The sequence below is a fragment of the Haliaeetus albicilla genome, chromosome 12, assembly GCF_947461875.1.
Source record: "Haliaeetus albicilla chromosome 12, bHalAlb1.1, whole genome shotgun sequence".
Taxonomy (NCBI): Eukaryota; Metazoa; Chordata; class Aves; order Accipitriformes; family Accipitridae; genus Haliaeetus; species Haliaeetus albicilla.
Genome location: NC_091494.1, coordinates 39,080,022 through 39,103,219, shown reverse-complemented (window position 1 = coordinate 39,103,219; position 23,198 = coordinate 39,080,022). Strand labels below are relative to the sequence as shown.

Here is a 23,198-nt window from a genome sequence, read left to right as displayed (position 1 = left end):
TATAAGGCTGCCCATTTTGGGCCTGTCTGCTTTTTCTGCCAGAGGTTAAATTACATACAACTTTATCATTTCATTGCCAGAGGTCAATCTATATCTATGTGGTCTCATTTACTCTGTTGCACGTCAGGATGATGACAAGCAAGCTCGTGTCAGGCCAGCTGATGTGGTTGTAAAGCTGCTATCTGTGCTGAGCATTTAGTGTTCTTAGCTAACCTGGGCTATGACACTGAACTTTCCAGTGTAAATGAGGCCTTTTCTGACCTTTGCAGAATTTAGAGAGCTGACTAATCTGCTGGGTGTTTTCAGTTACCAGATGCCCATGTGGAAGCTGAAGAAGAAGAACAACGGGAGGCCTGGGTGAATGCTTTGCTTGGAAGAATATTTTGGGATTTTTTAGGAGAAAAGTATTGGTCTGATCTAGTGTCAAAGAAGATCCAGATGAAACTTAGCAAAATAAAGGTAACTAATCTGGAAACTTGCATGACACATTCCTTATGGAGGAAAACAAACACATAGTCTTTGAGTTTTAAAACAGTAGAAGAAACGCTTATTTCGCACCTACATGTAAAAGACAAATAAATGTGATACAGAATTCCAATTCAGCTTTGCTATCTGTTTCACCGTAGGATCTCAACATGTTAACTTTGCTGCTTCAGTTTCAAATTAACTACAGCTGGATTAACTATTTGTGAAGTTTTTAATGTAAAAAGTAGAAGTATTATTGTATTTACTTTAGGGATAAATAGAACTGATTATAAATCATGAAATCTGCTTTGGGAAACAGTAGATTGCCTTTAAGGTGGAGGAGATCAGGGAACCGCAATTCTAATGTGTTCCTATTAACTTCAGAGGTCAGTGGGAGTAATAGTCAGGGAAAGAGCTGCCTGTGGGGTGATAGGATATAATTGTGCATCAACTGCATAAGCTCAAAGGACGAAGGGAGGAGTGGCGCTTTTGAATGACTTCTGGGTCTTCCCTTTGCATTCTGTAACTCTTCTGAACAGCAGCAGTTAATCACAGGCCTGTTTAGCTCCTGATGTTTGGGGAGGAGTTTGCCTGTTCCTAAAGGCAAAGGAAGATGTAGTTTTCCTGACAAAAGCTCTGAAATTTAGCTGCCAGCACCAGCTGTGAGATAGTGTTGCTTGTGCTTTGGGAAATAAGCAGTAACCTAATTCTGCCCTGGCTGTTTCCACAATTGTGACAGGAGGGTACCCAAGCATCACACTGGAAACAGTTTAAGTGGAAAGACTGGGAATGGGGGCTGGATGTGTTTTTGATAGATTAAAGCACTGCCTGTTCACAGGAGATGGAATTTCTATCAATAAGAAATACTTAAAGTAAATAGATACCCAAATCATTGTGATTCTGTGCCTCTGTTATGCTAAAATGATGATACAGATTTAAAAGCTATTGTGCTATGAAAGAATTTGCCAAAGATAAAAATAGCTGAGACGTTGATATAACTGCAACTATAAAATATGTGACTGAATTTAAAATCCAAAGAAGTCTTTGATTTTTATTCACAGTAAAATAGGATTTACACTTCATCCTGGAGCTTTTTACATGCTTTGACTAAAAAGCATGCTGGAGAATTAAGGTCAGCATCTGAACTTCAGCATAGTTTTAAAAACATTCCAAGTTCAGATGCTGAATCTCTCCCTAAAATATTATTTTGAAATTGATAACTGCAAAATCTTAGAATTGGGAGAAATTTGTGTAATTGTATTTGTATTCTTTCACTGGTGGCTTTTCAGGTCAATCCATTCCTTAAGTTTAATGACCTTTCTTCTCTCAGGAAGTGATGTTTAGTTCCATAACATGGATTTGATTTTTATGTTCTGGTTTTTTAGCTACCATACTTCATGAATGAGCTAACTCTAACTGAGCTTGACATGGGGATAGCAGTGCCGAAGATCCTTCAAGCCTTCAAACCTTCTGTTGATCACAGAGGTAAAACACATGCTGCTGCTTCTGGTTTTGCTGGGTTCATTCCTTTATACCTGTGGAGAACAGAATTTTGATCTGTTTATCTTGTGGGTGTTTTAATCAGAGGAAGGTACACTTAATAAGAGCTTATTCTGAGGAGATACTGAGTGGTCTCTTATCTCCAATAGTAGTAGCATCCGGCTTGGTATAAACATAGTTCTATAGGTATGGAAATATGATCATGGCTTTCCATTGGAAATAATTACTGAACTAAACTAAAATTTGCATGCAACAGAGATGCAGACCTGTATCTGATACTCTGTCATGGACTACAGAGAGCAGTGTACATCTCAGGACAGATCTGGTCCTGTACCATAGCAGAAAACAGATTTGGCTCTCTTCAGGAGAAGTTGCCCTGTTCTGAATACAGTGATTCAGAAAATACAATTGTAAGAACTCTTAAAACAAGAATATAGTGTTGCTTTGAAAAGAAGCTTCAAAATACAGCATCATTTTATGTCCTTAATATTAAACATGGATTTAAATTTTTTTTTTTTAAGCTGAATGACTTTCATACTGCTGCTTTATGAATCAGAAGCGTTTTTTTTTTTCTTTTCTGTTCTTTCTGGCTTGCATATGGTTGCAGGAGTATATGTGAGGATATTCTTGTCACTTAAGTAGTTTCACAAAAAGGCAAACTTGGGTTAATGTTTTTTAGCTTCAGAAACGTTCTACATGCTGAGGAGAGGTAGATGCCATCTTTCTTCTAAGACATGTGATCAGAGCAGTTTTTAATTTAAAATTGTTTCTGAGTTTATTAAGGGTTTCTTAACTTGTCTCCTCTCACTCCATTCTCTCCTTTACTTACCATATTGTTACACTGGGCTGGAGAAGTGAAAGAGAATTATTTAATGGGAAGTTTCTAATTGGACTAAAGGGAAATATTTCCTTGGAGGACCTGTTGTGGTGCAGCTACGAATTGCATGGCAAACAACTTATTTTTGTTTTACACTGCTCTTTCAACTCTTAGATGAAGATATCAAAACCATTTCTAGATGGTGCTGAAACCAATAAACTGGTAGTGAGATGGTAGGAATTTAATGAATTTACAATACTTGTTAAGAGTGTCAAGAGCCTCTGGAGAGGCTCTAAATTACAGGCCAGCAATGAGCCTAACTTCAGCAAGTCTCAGGAGCATATTTAGAGCAATAACAACAAATATGGACAGAGCTAGATAACTAGCTGAAAATCATAACAGGATCAATCTTCACTAGCTCTCCTATGCACAGTGTTTCTAAGTGAGGAACAGACTGTCGTGTTTCTTTATGTAGTATCTTCCCAGAGCATGAGGGTATTGAACACACAACAGGTATATAGTACCATGTCCTTTCTTACAGCGCTGGTTGGAGGAGAATGCAGTGCCGAACTCAGGGGTTTGAGGGGGATTTCTCTTCACTGAGGTGGTTTGTCTCTTAAAGATCTTAGTTCCACTCACTGTTCTTAAAGGTCAAGCAACAGTGGTTCCCCAGGATGGTGAATTTGTGATTGAATTCAGCTGTGCACAGTATTAGATAACGAGCAAGTTTCTGCTTAGAAGCAATTTAGGCTTCATCTTTGCTTGTATTATATAGTTTGGACATGGTCTTTTTAAGTCTTGTTTAACTGTAGTTTTGATGTAAGACTCATTTGTCTGCCACTCTTACTACAGTGCTCTTCTCTAACTCAGATAAACAGTTATCATCAGACCTTTGTATGAATACCAGATGCATGAAATTCAGGAGGAAATAAATAAACTTTATCGCTAATATTAAAAATGTTGTGCCACTCAAATCACTGACTAAAAGCATGAGAAGGTTAGTAAGCTTTAACCTTTCCCTCATAAAAGTATGAACAGAACATACTTTGGGGAATTATTAAAATTCTCTTGGACATACGTAACATGTTAACTAATGCTGCCTGTTGTATCCAAATGCTATTGTTTGCCCTTATCTCACTTGAGACTTGCAGCTCTTTGGGGAAAAGCCTTATCTATAAAACACTGGGTACTTTGCTCTCAACTTCTTGAAAGTATGTTTTCCACTGAGCTTTTTAAACAAAGCATGCTTGAAAAGAGCAAATTGTTTTGTTGTCATGAGGAACAAAACCTGTCTTTTAAAAGAAATAAAAATTGAATAGATGGAATAAGCTCATGTGCACTCAGTATTTGGGGAACTAAATCATATTGCTGCTTCTTGTTGCATGCTTGCTGCATGGGACAGCGGGTTCTCCACGGTATTTATGACATCCTCTGGTGTTCGCAGTAGCAAAGTGGATTCACCATTGGTAGAAATTTTATTTTGAGTTACAGAAAACAAAGTGAAAACTTTGTAAAATCATGAACTATATGATGCTTGCCAAGTGGTTTTGTGGTTTCTTTTTAAATAAACTTACGCTTTGAGGTTCTTGTCAGAGTGTTTCTCTTTGCCTAGATTTAAACATTTTTAAAAATTACTTTCTCTGTTCTCATAACTTTAGTTGTAACCAAGGACTGTAGTTCTAAGTCATGAGATAGGATTTAGGAGATTGCTGAATACTTGGCTTCAATTAATTGCCCACAACAGCAGCGAGAGCAACTAACTCCTTCAGTTTCTTGTTCAGTTAAATTGTGACAAGCAAACATTTATGGTAGATTTTTGTAGTCCTTGTAACTTCTTTCATATTGTCGAATGACATGTGAACTCTTAGTATCTGAGTTTTTAAGAGCTTGCAGTGAATAATTACTGAAATAACTTGTTTTGCTATTGTACTTAAAATGACATAAATAAATAAATAAGGGGATGATAGTTGAAAATGCTTGTTTTCATAAGGATAAATGTATTTGTTGACCTACGAATAAACCACGCAGAAGAAAAAAAATTCTAAAATTTCAGGCCAGTATCCAGAATGAACACTTTTAAGAATTTTTTTAAAGTGTTTGAAACAATCAGTCATTTGAGGTAACCTTTTGTGAGGCTTTAACATGCAGTTACTAGTTGTGATGTTCTTTGTTTAATCCATACTTTTTTTTACCAGTGCTTGATTATGAAGAAAATATTGTTTTATTATATGGCTCCTCTAAGTAACTATAAATTTGTTAACAGCTAATGTTAGGAAAAAAAAAATCTTGTTAATACAGTCCTATTTGGGTGACAGCATATGCTACAGTATTTACTGTACTTCTGTCAAGGCTAGGGAACCAGATAGCCTGAATAAATTGTACCATCTGCCCAATTCTTTACCCCCTCATGCTCCCCTACCTCCCTTTTTCCCTCTGGAAAATGCGTATGAATGTTTTCTGGCCAGGAATTTTCCCTCTCAGTAATGGCATCCTTAGCTTAATTTGATCTACTGTTAAAACAACATTGACATTTGAAGCATGCTGACTCATTGGTTATCCAAAAGGTCTGTTTAGCTGTTTTCTTGTTTCTGGTGATCTTACTGCTACTTCATTACTGTAAAGAGGAAAAATCTATATAATCTATATAAGCTTGTGTTTGAGTTCTTCTGTTTTGTTTTAGAACGGCATTAGAAAACCTGTATGATGGAAAAGAATAATTTGGGTTAGTAAAGAAGCAGCTTGCCTTCAGTACTGCTTCCAGCATGTAATCTCATAGTGTACCAATGACCTGGTCTTTGAGAATTTCTGTTAATATAAATGGGTGGGATTTAGGACAATGCCATTCTTCTGATATATTTTTGCAGAAAAGAAAACAGTTGTTCTTTAACTGAAAAACTGTGTCTTTTCTAGATCAATCAAACCCAAAGAGTAGTTACCATTAATTGTTTCCAAGTAAGTAAATTAAAAGTAGAATGCATTAGTAGTTGATCTGCCAGATACTGTTAGGGAGGGCATATTGTGTGCAGCTGCAATGTCTGGAAAAGGAAGATGCATAATCTATGCTTAGTGGCATCTGATTTCTAATCTCTGGATCACAAATACCCTACAGCTTTTTTTTTTAATTGATGGGACTGCAGGGTGTCACTTAAGAGGCAGGACCTAATCTTGCAATTATTCCCAAGACAATTCTTTTTTGTGATTGCGATAAGCAAATAGTCTGCCCAGACAATAGGATTTAACTTAATACTACAGGTCTAAAATTGTTCTAAGTAATGACCCTGTTTGCTGTGAGTCATAAGAAGAATGCCTATAGCTGAACTACTGAGCAAACCTTTTCATACTTCTTTGATACACCATTGTCGAAAGCAAGAGACTGCCAGTTGTGATGTATGACAAGCAATATTGCTCTGGGATTTCAAGTTTTTTCTTCATTTGGACAGTGTAAGTAATATAGAGGAGTGTCCCCATTACTGTTTGGCTTGGAGTAGTACTGTAAATAGTTTTGAAGTGAATCCCTGATTGTATTCTGTTATTTTCTTTATCTTGATTCAGATCTCTTAAGCAGTTTAGGTGTGCATAAATCACACTCTTTTTTTTTTTTTTTTTTTTTTTTTTTTGGCTCATTAGCTGTACTCACTGATCTATCTTTCAGCATGGCTTTGATTTATATCTGAACATTCAACTTTGTTCCATAAGCTTAATGTGAAGGGAAAACTTGCTTTCATAAGCTTTTAATTATTTGTGAATTAATGACATAATTGGTTGACGAAAAATTAGTTTTTCTCCTTGGAAAAAGTGTGTTGTATAGACTTTTTTAAACAAGTTTTGGCTTGACATTAAAATAAAATGATTATGACTGTTCTTAAAATGACTTTGTTGTTGTTGTTTTTAATTTTAGGACTTTGGATTGATTTGGAAATGTCCTACAATGGATCTTTTCTAATGACCCTAGAGACCAAGATGAACTTGACCAAACTTGGTAAAGAGCCACTCGGTGAAGCACTTAAAGTTGGAGAGATTGGCAGAGAAGGGTAAGGTATTACAATGGTAGAATCAAGCAAGAGCTTTCATAGTGAAAAAGTGAAATTTTCCTTGCATATATGCAGCTCTGGCTCTGCAATAGTTTGAAAGGAGTTGGTGTGGTTGCATACATGTGTGTGTAGCACTCAGCCTTTCTGTGCAACTTTACTGTTTGATTACACCATTGATAATTGTCTTAATAAAATGCTTTTGTAGCACAGTATTTTTTTATGTGTATTTTAGTAGGATTTTAAAATGTTCTGTGACTAAAATTTAGTTTTGTCTTATGCTTGATTTGGGGTCTTAGCCAGTAAGACTTGAATATTGGAGGTACACATATGCAGATATGGAGATAAGACACATGTAACATGCTACTACAGCATGGTACAGCTACAGTTGTAAACCATATAATGGTAAACACCTGTGGAAGGTAAATAGGCTGTAATTGTTATGTGAAAACTTTTTCAGTAGCTTTATTGCATCATGGGAATAATCACAGCCCTACTTTAGTCTCCGATTTTGCTCATATCCTGCTTCTATTTACCTGCTATGTCTAAGTGAAATGCCTTGTAGATGGATTAATTAGAAAACACGCATACTGTAACTTACCTAACTTGTATTTGTGCTTTTCCCTCTCATTTTTATGATGTTTGAATTTCATCAATCTGTCCATTAATACTAACCTGGCAAGTGACACCTGTCAAATAGCCATCCTGTCAGCTGTGGAGTGGTGATTCTCTTTGTGCTGTATTCTCTTTGTACTTAAGAAATCTGCAGTCCTCGAACAGTAGGTGTTCTCTGATTTAGTGTACAACCACTGCCAACAAATCAAGAAAATATCTCTAAATCTGGCCATTTGTTTAAATACGAATAAAATGTTCTGGTCTTTCAGAGGCCATTTGTTTAGATATGAATAAAATGTTCTGGTCTTTCAGAATTAAGGTACTAGATGCTTTGTATACTCATGTTGTAGCTTTGACCATTTATTCTGAGATATCTTGAAGTAATACTTACAGCAGCACTATATTACAGTGCAGTCATGACAAGAAAATAAATGTGAAAAAACTAATGGCTGCATGATCTCATACACTGGTAGAAATTCAGAGGATTTAAAATCAACCTAGATTCTCGTTGTCACTGCTTGAAATAAATATTTCTGAATTTACATCAGTATAATTGGTAGGTGTGATTTTTTGGAAAATCCCTTTAATCTTGTCCACGCAAAAAATGGGGGATAGAGAAGGCATGTCTATACAAATTGAATTCTTGTTTTCTTCCCCATCCCTTCAGGATTTTCTTTGCATATTTTTGTATCAGTCTAGACTGTGCAAGAATGGCCTCAGAAATAATTAGTGAACACATTGATTTCATATTTAAAAATCAGCTTGATTCTAGCTGAGCAGTAGGCCCCCAGCAACACAAATGTAAATGTCTGTAGCTAAGCAACCAAATACTTGAAGGTATAACCATTAACTGTATTGCTTCCTGCACATGGCTGTGATGTTTCAAATGCTCAGGGCCAGGTACCATGCCAGCTTTACATAAAGAGCAGTCTAATGTATTCTAGTTGGAATGAGTTTTTTTTTGGTTGCTTCGTTGTTTTTTTTTCCTTAAATACAATGGTGTTATAAAGAAACGAACAAATTAAAGACTCTAAGAAGTATAGAACAATTTGATTCTCATCTATGCTTTCCATTGTGTTGTGTTAATTTTACTGGCTTTTTAAATTATCAGCTGACAATTGCTGTGACAAATAAAACCATTCTGCATGCACTTGCATCCACAATCGTATTGTCTGTAAGTGATGCATGTTGGTTGCTTACACTCATTTCTATCCCTCAAGAGCCTAGAAGAAACTGCCTCTTAAGATGCAGTAACCACAAACTCATAGCATCTACTCATGTGGAAAGAGGAGGGTGGGGGAAACAGTACTGAGTTTTAACTGTCCTTGGATATTGTGGGTGTAAAGCAAGACAAATTGTTCAACGTTGCAGGCCGTTCTGTCATTGCTGCTGCATTACTGTTTGAAATGAAGTGTGCTGTTATACAGTTTGATAATGCCATCTTGCATGCACTCTCAGGAAAATGCAGCTCTCAAAAAGGGTGGAAAAGTATTTAATTGCCAATTTTATAAAATTAATTCAGTAGCAGGTTCCATCATACCGGAGATTAGGCAAATGCAGGCAGGCTAACCCAAAATTACCACAGTTTCTTACCCCATCAGTCCTTTTTGCTATGTTGTACCATGTAAAAACAAACCAATAAATGGCAATTCATAAAATATTGTGCAGTCTGCTCAGGAACAGTACTGTAGCTCCAAAGTGTTTTTCTGCCCATGTTTGTGTCATATAAATGGTCCATTGTATGCAGAGATCCCCTGAAATCTCACTGAAGCTTATTTATTGTTGCTTTGTTTAATGCGAGGAAATCTTGTGGTCTTAGCCAGTTGGTGCAGGTGTGTGGAGGCACTTCAGAGGGCCCTATTACCTAGGCAAATAAAACACCTTATTGCAACAAGGCGACACCTTTGAGAGCCTTGAAAATGCACTGTGCGTGCTTTGGACTGGGTGGTATGACGTGCACAGGAAAGCTAAGTGCGGTCACCCCCAGGTAGAAAATGTGTAGTTTGAATCTGACCTAAAAACGTGAGCTTCTCTCTGAGAAACAGCTCCAGCATTGCTATTTGGGCCAGTGACATGAACCATCCGCCACCCCCTAAGTCCTCAGGGAGGTGGTTCGGTTTGGTGTGCTGTTTCACTCTTCTGCAGGTACAAAATGCACCTCTGGGTAAGAAGAGGTTTACGATTCTGATTCCGTAGCTCGGGTAGCAAATTCTTCAGTGTAGAGAGGTCATGGGATTACTGCTCCAGTTCTTAAATAGGCAGTTGGGAAGGAGTGCTGTGTGCTGTGAGCTGTGCTTGAAATGTCCTTTTACATTAGGACTTGATGCAGCAACTAACCGTTTGTTCTATGTACAGAATAGCGGACTAGCCTCAGTCCATGCCCTCTGTGAGTTATTAAATGCTTCAAATAAATTTCCAAGAACACACACACAAAAGAAAGAAAATGCAGCTATAAACTGTATTCTGAACAAGCTGTAGAATGTTATAGTCCTGGGTATAGTCCCTAGGGATAAAACCATGTGCTTTTGAAGCCTGTGTTGTGTAACTATTTCAAGCTCTTGCATTTGGTAGAGATCTGTTAATACTGAAGTGTATTCATGGTATCCTTCCGTAATTTTAATCTGTTTAAAAGATTTGAATTTTTTTCTGAGATTGCGTACATGAATTCTTCCATAGTTGGAAGTCTAGGAATTAGTTACTACTGTGTGATATTTTGTACCTTAAGAGCCACACTTGTTTGATTTTATTACTTTTACTTTTTCCCCCTCTTCTCCCCGTGACATTCTTTGCCTTATTCTGTCTTGGACTCTCTTCAGAAAAAACAAAACCTTAAATCCTGTAAACATCACTCACTGTGTCAGAGGAGCTTAAAAATTCACAAGCCCAAAGGTCAGTTTCCCTACAAATACAATAGGGAAAGGAATGTTTCCAGTAAAGATACTGAAGGGAGATTATAGCCTAAATTTGAATAAGACGAAAGCATCTCTGCAAAACATCTAAGAAATATTACTTCCCAGGATTATGTTAGACTTCTTCTGTTAATACAATTGCCTTTTTTCTACATGAAATTGGTAAGTGATGACACACACTGTAGCGACAGTAAGGTGAATTGCTAGTTTGAGACAGCTTTGCTCTGCCAGCGTGAGCGTTGTGCATTTCCGTTTGGAGGCAGGTAACAAAGATCAATTCTCTTCTGCTTTGCACGTTTTACCGTTGCTGGAGATATGTCTACGTTGCAAAAATTGCATGTGTGTGTGAGTAGACAAAATGGAATTTATTGACTTGGGTTAAAAGTGCTGTGAAGATAAGGTATATATGTTGTAAAGTTAAGGTATATATGTTAGCACCAGAGTTAACATCTCTGAGGGATTCTGGGATTCAATTAGTAGATGATGTCATCTGAAGTTGGAGTCCTATCTTTGCTTTTACTACAAGACAGAATCGCATGTTTTCGCCTTTCAATTTAAAAGCATGTCTTTGTCATAGTCTTCAAAACAAAACAAAACAAAACCTGTCCAGCCTACATACTGCTCAACTTCCATGGAAAGCCATGAGTAGCAACAAGAGATGCTTTCAAATGTATTTTGAATAATCTCCACATGTGATTTGAATATGTAGAATAGCCATTCCCCTGCCATCCTCTTTTATGCAGGATTATATTCTACTGGAGAAAACAAAATTTCTGTTTTGAAGGTGGTTCTGACAGACTGGCTTCAGAGTGGTTTCAGTTTTGTTCTTTTAGATAAAGTTTATAAAAAAGAGCAGGGGACATTTCAGAGTCTCCAAGAGAAATAACTGTAATGTCAGCCAAAGCTGTACATGATGAATAGCTATTTAAGAATATTACATTTGACCTGGAAAATGCATTGTTTCAGTTTCAGGCCAAGGGCGTATTGTCTTGCAGACAGTGATGAGGAATCTTCCAGCGCTGGGTCTTCGGAAGAGGATGATGCTCCTGAATTGGCAGGAGAGAAGCAGGTGACTCCAGGAGCAGAAGGGTGAGCTGTCTACGTCGTGTTTGTTAATCCTTTCTTCCCCGCCACGTTTCCAGACTTAGTATAACTGATATCTCGGTCCAGTCCTATAATGCTTATTGTCACACAGAGTCAGAGTGTGAGTATATCTAAGCAATTAAGCAAACACAACTCACCCATTTCTAAAGCAAAGAGCGGCAATCAAGCCATGTACTACAAATGGGAAGGAAGCTGCTCTGCTGAGTGTTTTGCCATGCAGGGAGCATTGTTTACCATACAGCACTTCTGCAGAGTGACCTGTACAGCGCTCTACTTGACACCTCCGAATTTCTTCACTATTAAATTGCAGAGAGACCCAAGTGTTTGGGCCAGAGAACCTATGGGGACCTTCTGCAGCATGTCTTGCCAAGAGCAGCAGAGCCAAGAATGTGATTTTGTGTGTGGACTTGAAACACTCTGTATACAGTATTGTGCCCATACTGATCCTGCTGATCCCTTATTTCCAGTGTGTTCTTTTCTTTAAGAAAACAACTGTTATTCGAGCCTAGCTTTTTTCCTCAGGGTTTTGTGTTTTGTCTGGGTTTTTTTCCTTTCTTTTTTTTTTTTTTTTCCTTCCTTGAAGTGTCTGGGCTATGCAATACTGCCCTCTAATGCTGTGCAAGAATTTTAAAGAAAATTTCCTATCCGTTTTGCCACGTCATTCCCTGTTTTGGCTGCAGTCTGATTTTTTTTTTTCTTTTCTTTTTACATCTAATTGAAATGATGCCATGCAGTGAGAAATCTGTAGTAACGCTGAAATGTCTCAGACAATCGCAGTGTTTCCTATGTCTGAATACATCTCAGTGATTTTACAGTGAACATACCAAAAGGCTCCATGACATATTCAAAATGTTCAAGGGAGTTTCCTTGGAATTTTACCCCTAAAACCTTTTGAAAACTGTGTGATGAATTGTTGGAATTATTTCAATAGATGCATTTCATATCTTTAAAAAATACATAGATCATATAAAGAACTCACACAAAGAGAGAGAACAAAGAATTTTTAAGTAAAATAGGGAAAGAATTTCCTTACACCTTTCAAAAATCTGCATCACTGTAGAAACTGATGAAAAGGTTACTACTTTATCTGGGTAAAGTTACAGCTAGTGTAAAATCCAAAAGTTGAAATTAATTCACCCTTTTTTTATATCTGCTGAGGAGTTTCTTGTCTTATCTCATGCTAAGGAAATAGTTCTGTAAAAGGCTGGATAAACAGGAATTTTTGGCAGGATAGGAAAACCTTATTTCTTTAGCAAGGTTATCTCTGCTACATAACAAAAAGAGCCACAATTAGGTATAATATAGTGTGTGAAAATATCAAACATGCTATTCTTAGAGTGTCTGTAATGTGAGAAAAGACATATTCAGTCCTTAAAGCATCTGTTTTAAAAGCTAGGATGCCATCTGACACTATTGCCAGGAAAAGTAGCCTCTTTTTCCAGGCATAGTTAACTGTTTTTGGAATATCATTCTACCCACTGCCAAAATCGCCTTCCTGTTCTTTTTCACCACCTTTATACTTCTTGTAAATGCTACAATACGTTAAAATGAAAACCTTTTGTTCGACAGATGCTGTTAAATAGATTAGACATGATGGTTGGGCCTTCTATGCTGATATTTGCATATGTCTTGGTGCATCTGTGTCTTGACAATTTTGTTAGAACGGTAATAGACAGGTTGTCACTTCTCATACCAGCTTGCTGGCATAAATGATATAAGTATATTTGCAATTTGAAAAAAATGTTGCATTTCCAATGCCATCTGGGAAGAAGAAGTGTTCAGACTGGATGGAGTTTCTGCCAGACACTTGTAGCTGACAGAGTACAGCTGCTGTGTGCAGGCTCTGGTAGGTACTGCTTGGACATGTGAATATCTATCTGTTTAGAATTTTTATATCAAAAACTCTAATGATTTAATAGGAAATCTGTGGGTGTTTTAGCAAACAGTAGGTTTACGAAAATTACCTTGATGTACTTTTTCTATTCTTTATCTAAAGGTATGTCGGAGGACATCGGACAAGTAAGATCATGAGAATTGTGGATAAAATTACTAAGTCAAAATACTTTCAGAAAGCAACAGAGACTGAGTTTATTAAGAAGAAAATTGAAGAGGTCTCCAATACTCCATTGCTGCTAACAGTTGAAGTACAAGAGTGCAGAGGAACACTAGTAATTAACATTCCACCTCCACCTACTGACAGAATATGGTAAGAGGAACTTGCTGCAGAACTGGGCAATGTTTCAGGTGTGTGCTACCTAAGGGATTGCAACTAAGAAAAAAGGTGAAGTGTAGCTGAAATGGGTTCTGGAAGAGGTGCAATAGAAACTAGTTGTAAATGAAGTAGGAACTGCTATTAAGAGAACATTGACAGTTAACACATTTAAGTGTATGCTTCATTGGAGTGTTTATAATAAAACCTGTTCCTTGTACTCTTGTAAGGTATGGCTTTCGAAGACCTCCCTACCTGGAGTTAAAAGCTCGGCCAAAACTTGGTGAGAGAGAAGTGACTCTGGTTCATGTAACTGACTGGATAGAGAGGAAACTAGAACAAGAGTTTCAGGTGTGTTTCCTTTACATTTTCATTTAATTAATGATAGTTTTGGTCTATTGGAGGGGTGGGGTTTTTAATTTTTGCATGTCCCCTATTTCATTCAAGACTAGTCAGTATCCTCCACTGCTGCTGTTCAGTGGAAAGGATGTTAAGAATTCAGCTGAAGCTGACTTCTGGGATGGTCTCAAGACCATGTGTAGACGTGGATGGAAATCTGTTTTAGCACTTGTCAGAATGGTTTTTAGAGCCAAAAATGCTATTTCTTTTAAATAGGTACCATGTCAGAATTTGTAGTACTTAAATAAAAACATGATCCTAGGTGTTCTTAGGTGATAGAGAGCCAAACTGTTACCTAAAATTAAGAACAGATAAGGCAGTAAGGTGCCCGTCCTATTATTACTTCTTTTAAGATAAAATAATTTTAAAAAATCACATTGACTGCAGTGCAAAATAGGAAGAAGCCTCCAAATTTACAAATACTTGTAGGACAGGAAAACAGTTTACTGACCAGATTAATTCCGGATCCCAACCTGTACAATCAGCCAGAAATCAAACCCACTTATTTAATTAAAAGTACAGTTTGAAAGTATATGGGTAAGAGCTGAGAAAGCAGTAGAGTTAAGAAAAGTTGGTATGTTTCCTGTAGAGCTATTTCAGTTTAATGGAAGGTGTGGAGATCTTAATGTTCCTGAGCTTCATCTACAACTGTAACACAAATAAATGGCTTGAGTTAATGGACACTGTAGGGCTTCAGTATGGGCATTGACTCAAATAATGCTGAACTCAAGAACCTTTTATCTGGAAATTTGTTGATTTTAACTAAACAAAACAGAAAACTAAGGTTTCAAGTGGCATGTGAAACGTAACTTGATTTAATTGTATCTTTTTTCACAGAAAATCTTTGTCATGCCAAACATGGATGATGTTTATATTCCTTTAATGCACTCAGCCATGGATCCCCGCTCCTCTACATGCCCTCCTAAAGATCTGGTCACAGAGGCCCCTGATCAACCATGACATGTGAAGACTCTTGCAGTTTACAGTATTATAAAAGTTATTCACATGGTTTTATAAACTGTGCCGTAGTTCTCATCCTTAACTTGTGCCACTTCCCCCCCTCTCCCCCCCCCAAGGACTGCCTATAACCATACCTTTGTGCTCACTTGCCTGGTTATTGTTCCTGTGTACTTCAGCTACATGAAGTTTCATTCCATTAAGCAGTTGATTATTTTTGTACTGGTTGCCATCAGGATTTTAACTCCGAGGCTAAGATGACCTGTTCTTTGGGGGAGGGAGGAGGAACCTAACTGTAATAGATCAAGGAGCTTGTTGACACACCTTTTGTTCAGCTTATGTTCTCATGCTATGTTAACGTGCATTAAAGCATTGAAAGGTTGTTTTGGCAGCAAAGGAACTGCGTGCCAAATGGAAAAAAATCCTAAATAAGGAATGAATTTATAAAACTGGAAGAGTATTTTTCTTTCTCAGGCAGTTGGAGGTGTAGAATGAACTGTTTTATGTTCTTTCACTTCTGCAGTCAATAGCTTGTGTCAAGCAATCGAAATATGAAATGCTTTCAGGATAAAAGAATGTAAATTGGATGTATAGGTAATATTGTGATTCAATGTGGTATATACATATTACTTTTTTTCATACAGAACTTGTGCTTTTTTTGGGAAGCAAGGAGCCATAAAACACACGCAACTATCGGTGAAGGTGGGACTGTCAGATTTTTGTAAATGAGGAGAAAAACATTGGTAAAGCCATGAGACCAAACCATAGCAAGCCGCCTTATAGTGAGGTACAATCACCTTGGTTCATGATTAATTCTGAATGTTTATAAAAACATGAGCACACACATAAAACGATACTGCACACGACCAGAAGTACTTAGTTACCCTACTGTGTATAAAGCCTCTTGCTACAAGGAAACACCAAGTTTTTTCTTATAGGAGAGTTTGTTGCTGTCTCTTCCATTGCACCGTGTTTACATGCAAAGCATGGGACCAAACTCTCCCGTTACAGCTGTGCAACTCCAGATATCAAATTGCTTGATGTTTGTGACAACAGCTGTCACTGAAAGATTTTGTTCCCCATGCATTGTTTTTTTTGGACTTTGTGGAATAGGAATTCAAGCATTGCAGTTATTCAAGCTGATCGCGATGTAATTAAAGACTGTTTCTGCTAATTAATGGCCAAAACTAAGGGGGGAGGGGGAACTGCCTTTTATTTCTATCTGGTATAATGATTCAAGACTAAATGAATGCAGTAAATTCAATATTTGAACACTACATATCCACTATTTAACACATGTAATATTTTTCTGATACTCAGTGTTGCCAAGTGTTCATGGATGTCAGAAAATGTTTTAGTTTACAAAGAAGGTGAGTTTTGGCTCTCCTTTTATAACATGATTTGATTTTTTTTTAGAAGTAATTTTTTAAGAACTTTTTTGTATGTTGTGTTGTCACATTTGATGTAAATCAAAATTTCCATGTGTAACTTGATGATTTACCATCTCTAAATGAAGCTATTATATTGAAGGTTTTTTAAACAGCACCTTGCCTGAAACATAAAAAAAAACTAGCATTTAATATATTTAAAATTAATTATATATTTGAACACCTATTTTGGTTACCTTTAATTGAAATATTAGTAGGTTATATTTGTTACCTGAACTCCTCCTTGACCATTCCAGGCTGTGTATATTCTGGGGTTTGCTGATTATGTAGGCATTATTTGCCTTTCATGAAGTCTGCATGTCTTGTACGCAGGTCTTTTATATGATTTAATTTCTATGTGCAATAACTAAAGTCCAAGGACTAGATGCACTAATGTGTAAACAGATTTAGACTTATTACACAAGGTTGTCATATTGCACTTCATAAACTGTGGGTAACTACAATCTGCTTGCTTTGTTTTATTAAATAAATTTACCCCATGTCAAACAATTACTCAGTTAAAATGTATTTCTCCAGTGCTTAGCCACTATCTTCTGGAAGTTGTTTCAAAAACTTCCTTAGAAAGGCAACTTGCCAAGACAACATAGTGTACTATGTGCTTTTCAGTTTTTTTTTTTTTTTTAATATACCTGGTGTTGTACTTGGTGGTTTTGGCATGCTGATTTTAAGGTTAACCAAGGCTGGGACTGTTCTAGCTCTAAAAGGAAAAGCTTAAATTAAGTAATTTTACTGTAGTGAAGAGAAACTAAATTTTACTGCAGCAGTTAACATTTGCATGAAGAACATGCTTTAAAAACATGTTATTTTTTCACTTTACACCTGTGAAAACCTTGAAATGATTACCAGGAATTACAGAACAGAGGGTGCACGTGCTACTTTCTGTAATGGGTCTCTGAGCCTTTCTGAGCACAAATAAGCATCTTTCATGGTCCTCCTGGACTTAGCTACTATTCTTGTATGTCTGATCCTGTCACCAGTGGGGGTATAGATGTAACTTTTCTGTACACAGAAAACAGTGCATAACTCCAGCATATCTGCCTGCAGAACATGAGCACTGCTATCAACAGAAACAATTGTGGCCCCTTAAATGGCTGCAGCCTAGATCACTGGAGTCAAATTCCCATCAAGTTCTCTTTTGCTGTGTGTGTAAAGGACCCCCGACGCTGGATGCTTTTCTCCTGCTTAATCACTAGCTCACCTTCAGCCAGGTGCTTTACTCCTGCAGCAATCAGGCAGGAATCCTAGGACATTTGTTACTTGTTCCAAGGCCCCTTTACAGACTGAACCCTGAACTACTTCAGGAAAAAACTACTGCAGTGGTCTAGGTTGGGTTAAAGTCATGCCAAATCAACCAATACCGCACAAGTAACGCCCGGATCCCCCTTTCACCCAGGTTATCACCCTCTCCCATTTTAACACACCCAGTACCAGAGCCGTGGGCTCCCATCCCGGCAAGGCCTGCCGTGTTTCAGAGCTCACCCCGGCCTCCTCCCCGCCCAGCTCCGGCGCCATTTTGTGCGGTGGCAGCAGCCGCCCGCAGCCCCGCGCTGGGGAGGGGAGGGCAGGGCATGGCGGGCTCGCCGAGACGCTCTGTCACTTGCTTTTAAAAGGACCGCCCGGGTCGGGCCGACCAGCCCCAGTTATGAACAAGCGTTTCGCTCTAGCACTGCAGCTTGGCCAGCGGCACCGCGGGAAGGGCACCCCGCCGGTTCAAAGGCAGTGCGGGGAAGGGGCGGACACGCACGAGAAGAACCAGCCGGACACGTTCGCGGGGTCCACACAGCTTTATTTGCCAAGCGGCTCCACGCCGCCGGGTCTCCAACACGGGCCCTGCAAAGACACGGAGGGAAGAGAGGAGGTTACAGACGCGGTGCGCTACAGCCGCCCCGCGGGGTGGGCGGCAGCCTGGCCGCTCAGTAGTAGTTTTGCTTCATGCAGGTCAGCAGTCTAACACGTGTCAAGAGACATCAGCGCGGCCCGGCCTAGCCCGCCCGTCCACCCACCCCCACCGCCACCAGGGCTCACCTCCGCCCGCCGCGCTGACAGAAAGACCGCGCGCCCGCCGAGCTCCCTTTTATAGAGCGGCCGCCGCCCCGCCCCCATCCTCGTCTCGCCCAATAGGATTCGGACGTGCACGTGCTGGTCCGGGTGCGGCTGCGCGCGAGAGCGGGCGGGGCTGCCGCCCACCGCGGCGGCGGCGGAGGAGGGAAGCGCTGAGGTGGCGGCGGGCCGGAGGAGGTAAGGCTCTGAGAGAGCCTGGTTAACACGCGCTCCCCCGGCGTGTTGGGGAGCTTTATTCGCCTTTTCAGAAACCATAGCGCTCTCCTCTTTAGTAGTTTGCTCTAGCGCTTTGTTGCTGTTAAGAAAACAGGGCTTAGTATTAAAAATGTAAAAGCTTAGGCCCCGCTCGGCCCTCAAGAGCTGCCTACCTCACGGGCAGTCCCTCAGTTTCTGAGGAGAGGCGCTAGGGGAGCGGGAGGACGCCCGGTAACGCTCGTCTTCCCGGCCCGGGTGGCCTCCTGCCGCCTCAGCCCTTGTTTTGAGTTTTTTCCTACCTCCTGCGAGTCCGTTTGGAGGGACTTGCGTTAAATAACTACACTTCGGCAGTGGCATACGCAGTGCTTGCGCAACTGGAAAAACTCCTCCCGTCATGTAGCATGGCATGAAATTCAGCTTAAAGCCGATAAAATCGTACGTAAAGAGGTAATGATACCTATTGGCTCGCCAGCCGGTTTTCAGACTGGAGGGCGGGACGGCAGCCCAACCCGAGCGGTTCTCTCCCGGGGAAGATGGAGGCTGGTGGGAAGGGAAATGCTGCCATCCTGTGGTACCTGAGGTGCCCGAAGCCGGGAGCTGACCGGAGGCAGCAGGGCAAAAGCAACACCCTGCTGTATTCTCAGGGGAGGCCCTAGTTCTTACACAACATCACCTGTGCGTTTCACACACGCACAACTGCCCGCATTAACTGTCCTTGCGTACGGTTACGAAGACTTTCTGTACGTGTGGTAGAGGTCTAGATGTGTTCCTTGTGCGTGTTGTTGCTGTGGCACGCACATTTCAGTGTGCTAGATGGTCTGCTTGTTCTCAAATAGTATGAATGATTAAAATCCGAGACAACCATAAAGAAACCTGTCTGTCAGTATCAGAGAACCGAAATCTCGGTGTGGTTTGTAGCTCCAGGATGTTTTTATTTATGCAAGCTTGGAGGTTAGATCATAATGATGCCTCCTGCCCATATAGTCAAGGGCATGTTTTTTAAAAGAAGGAGCTGCCAGAGCTGATCTGCTAAGTGCATATTGCATGCTTAGTACTCAGTGTGCTCTGCAGCTCCGTGAATGGTATCAGTACTAAAAAGCAAACAATATGTAGCAAGGACAAAGTGGCTTTGTTACATAAATAGGCGTCTGAAAGCTAGGCCTTTGCTAAGCAGTGTAAATTTACTCTCTTCTTTTTAAAGCTTCTTCAGTTAGATTCAGTATTTTTTTGTGTGCATGTTTATCTGTTCAGAGGAGCGTGGACCTGGTTTTTGGTTCAAAGAAGCATGTTCTTTGTTATTGCGTTTATTTAAGGCATTGCAAGGCATACCAGGGTCAACAGTGACTTTGTCAACACAGGAGCTATGCCAAATAAATTTGGCCTGATCTGCTCTGAGAGCCTAAAATCAATAGAGAAATTGTACCGCGCAGGATGGTGCTGGAGGAGGCAGGCTCTTCCTTAAGCCCGAATCTACCCAGAAGGTATTTAAAAAAAAAAAACAAAACCCAACAAACCGCCACCAGCCAGCTAGCTGTCGTTGCACCCCGCGGTTTGAAATGTGACTCTTGGCCGAGCCCCCCCCCGCCCCCGCCCAGGCTGCCGTTTTGTCGGGGCTTAGCACAAACGGAGCGGCTCCGGCAGCAGAACGAAGCCACAGGGCGTCGCTGGCCGCGTCCGTCCCCCCCCCCCTTCCCCGGCCCTCTTTGCGCCGCGGTGCAGCCCCAAAGCGACGGCGGGCGGGAGGTGTCCCGGGCGCTCCCCGGCAGCGCTTCCCCCCCGCGGCGGCGGTCCGGTCCGTACCTGTGCGCGGCCGGGGCCGCCCGCGGTTGACGTCGGTGGCCCGGACCGGGCAGCTCCGCCCCGCCGCGCGGGGAGCGCCGGACACGCTGCGCCCGCCCGGCTGCCAGCGAAGGCGGGGCGGGGGGGGGGGGGGGCGGTGTGTGTGAGCCGGCCGGGCGCCCGTGGAAGCCCCCGCGGGTGGCAGCCATGGAGCCGCTCCGCCGCCTCTTTCTCCTCCTCCTCAGCCTGGGAGCGCTGATGGTGCTGCTGTCGCCGAGGCCCGGGGTAAGCGAGGCGCGGCCCGGGTAAAGCCTGCCCGCTGGGCCTGGGGCGGGGGGGGGGGAGGCGGCGGGGAGGGCAGGGACAGCGACGGTGCCCCCGGGCCGGCCGCGGCGGGGGAAGGGTGGGCACGACTCGCCCGGGGTGCGGGGGCGTCCGAGCCGGTGAGGGCCAGGGGAGGCCTCGCCCCGTGCAGGCCGGGCCCCCCGCCCGCAGAGAGGGGAGCCGGGGGCGGGCGCCTGCCGGGGCTTTGCCTAAAGTTTGCCGTAGGTGTCCGTAGCTCGCCGCGTCGGCGGTGTTTGCGAAGCCAACGTGCTGTCCGTTTTAGTGTCGTTAATGCCGCGTGCCCGTCTGTACGCGCAGGGATGAGGGGCTGCAGTGTTACCAGCCTGATCCAGCTGAACAGCTGCGTTACCTGTTTCTGTGCTGTACGTTGTTGCATGTAACGCCGTACCTGAACATGTAGCATATATAATAATCCTTGAAATATAAAAAAAACCAGTTAATTTCCCATGAAGTAATTGATGAAAGTAGGACAAAGAAACTTTTGGAAGCTGAAACTATGTAGGTGGATAGAGGAACAAGTGAGACATGCCAGAAGATCTTTGCTCTGTCCCTTCATAACCTCTTAAGTGGGGGGGGGGACTTGCTTTCTTTCTGAAAAAAACCAAACCAAAACAAAAAACCCACCGAAACAAACAACGTTGTATATATGTTGATACCCAAATACAAATGACTAGCGACATGCCCTGTATACTGTCTTACAGCATTTCCATCATTCTGTTTCCAGAGCGAAGATAGCAGTGTGCGTGCAGTAAGTGTACATATGGTTGGTTGGTATCCAAAAGAGACTGCATTTCTAAATTCAAAGGTGAAAGACAAGGTGCACAAGCCACTGCCCTACAAAACCTCTTAGGAAATAACCAGGTTGGTTATAAAGTATTGTGTAGAGCAATAAAAGCACAGGGAATAGTGAAAGTGGTGCAAAGCAGATGGAATACTGAGCAGATTGTTTGTACGGAGGTAATAATTTTAAACAGTGTACTTTAAAATGGGTGCTGTCTACTGTGTGTGTACTGAGAGGGAAAACTGAGTCTTCAAAAATTCAGTTCCGAAGGGTGCTCTCTTTTGTAAATTCTCAGGATCAGGAGACAATGAAAAGGCCAGCTGGCATTTACTGTTTCCATTATACTGAAGTGTAGCAGAGAAAAGTTTTAGGTTATGTTCTTTGATGGATTGTTCATTGTTACTTGAAAATGCTGGTGTAATATATAGGGTTATAGTTCAGGTTAAGCAAAGATGAAGGCTTTGTTTTTTGCCTGGGATATAATAGCTCCACTCCCCTTCTTTAAAAGTAAACACGTTTAGTACTGAAGCTGCGTAACATACGTAGGGTTGTTACTTCATTAGGAAACTGGAAAAAATTAAATGCAGGCTGTCAACAAAAATTACTTTAAAATCTTTATTTTAGAGTGCTAATGTCTTTGTCTTAGCCTGGACTATAAGGTTGAACTGAGATCTCTTCAGGGTCCTGACAGGTTTGGGCTTCAGATTTTGCAAGGAAAACATTGCTTTGCAACTCATGAAGTTTTAAAAATAGTACTCAATAAGAATACTTAGAAGTACTTTATATACTAAAAATACTTTTCAAATCAACAGATTATTACTAAATTTTGTATAATTTTTCTTGCACAGTCACAACCCCTAGACTTGGGCCCCAGCAGAATTCAGCCCCTTTTTTCTCTAGATTTCTCTCTCTTCTTGGTCTCCCTGCCCTGCCATCTTACCTCAGATCAGTATCTGATCTCCGGTTCTGTATTTCTCTGTTTCTTTTCTTGGCTCTTACCCTAGTCTTATTGCTCTGCCAGCTGTAGTCCTCACTGTGACTTCCAAGTTGAAATCTGTTCTGTACTTCAGTTCCTTTTCAGAACTAGTTTTAATTTCTGTGAACTGAGTCCCAGTCATCTCACCTGTGATTAACCCGTTTAACTGGGAAGTCTTATTTCAAACTAATGTCACTTGAGTAACAAATTCCCATGAAAAAGACTGGCATACAATTCTTGGTATGGAGGTAATGTGAAAAATATGAGATTGCCTAAAGATTTTGCAGATTGTGTTTTCTATAGATTTCTTCTAAGAGTACTGGTGATGATCTGCTGCTCTGTATTTTCTTTGTCTGATAAACGTACTATTTGTTACTTTAGATCCCAACTTTAATATTGTTTTCCTACAATTAATGTGTTCATACAAGGGCTTCCTTTCCTGTCTTTTTTTTTGTAAGATGAAATGCTGTCTCTTGTTATTTAGGTGACACAGTGTGTGTGTAGCTTGGAATTGCCCTAGTGCGATGTAAGGGGAACACATTATAAAAGGCTGACATCTCAGATACAGCAATGAGAAATGCAACAGAGCTGTCAATAAATAAGCAGGCAC

General features: G+C 40.7%; 2 protein-coding genes, 1 long non-coding RNA gene and 1 other non-coding gene across 6 annotated transcripts in view; 2 read left to right on the top strand and 2 right to left on the bottom strand.

Moving 5' to 3' along the window:
* TEX2 (testis expressed 2) overlaps positions 1–16,943 on the top strand; it is a 55,000-nt gene extending 38,057 nt beyond the window's left edge. For both annotated transcript variants that reach the window (XM_069799275.1, XM_069799274.1), the window contains 7 exons: positions 307–459; positions 1,851–1,950; positions 6,681–6,813; positions 11,301–11,423; positions 13,435–13,644; positions 13,878–13,998; positions 14,884–16,943. In XM_069799275.1, coding sequence (XP_069655376.1) covers positions 307–459; positions 1,851–1,950; positions 6,681–6,813; positions 11,301–11,423; positions 13,435–13,644; positions 13,878–13,998; positions 14,884–15,006 — 963 coding nt within the window. In that variant the 3' untranslated portion in view covers positions 15,007–16,943. The remainder of the gene's footprint in view (positions 1–306; positions 460–1,850; positions 1,951–6,680; positions 6,814–11,300; positions 11,424–13,434; positions 13,645–13,877; positions 13,999–14,883) is intronic.
* A 1,096-nt stretch (positions 16,944–18,039) lies between these two features.
* Positions 18,040–18,174, bottom strand: LOC138688331 (small nucleolar RNA SNORA76). Its single transcript, XR_011327354.1, has one exon. It is a non-coding gene; the product is annotated as a small nucleolar RNA SNORA76 (small nucleolar RNA).
* Positions 18,175–18,216: 42 nt separating this feature from the next.
* On the bottom strand, positions 18,217–20,604 carry LOC138688204 (uncharacterized). Its single transcript, XR_011327269.1, has 2 exons — positions 20,508–20,604; positions 18,217–18,281 (listed from the first exon to the last, which is right to left on the bottom strand). It is a non-coding gene; the product is annotated as an uncharacterized lncRNA (long non-coding RNA).
* The window catches only part of ERN1 (endoplasmic reticulum to nucleus signaling 1), a 41,451-nt gene continuing 36,870 nt past the window's right edge, over positions 18,618–23,198 (top strand). The window contains exon 1 of one of the 2 annotated variants that reach the window (XM_069799277.1): positions 18,618–18,689. Coding sequence is in view for 1 of the 2 variants with exons in the window: in XM_069799276.1 (XP_069655377.1) it covers positions 20,694–20,771 (78 nt within the window). In the remaining variant the exon portion in view is untranslated. Of the gene's footprint in view, positions 18,690–20,509; positions 20,772–23,198 lie in introns of those variants that run through there. The other variant, XM_069799276.1, reaches the window with a different exon arrangement.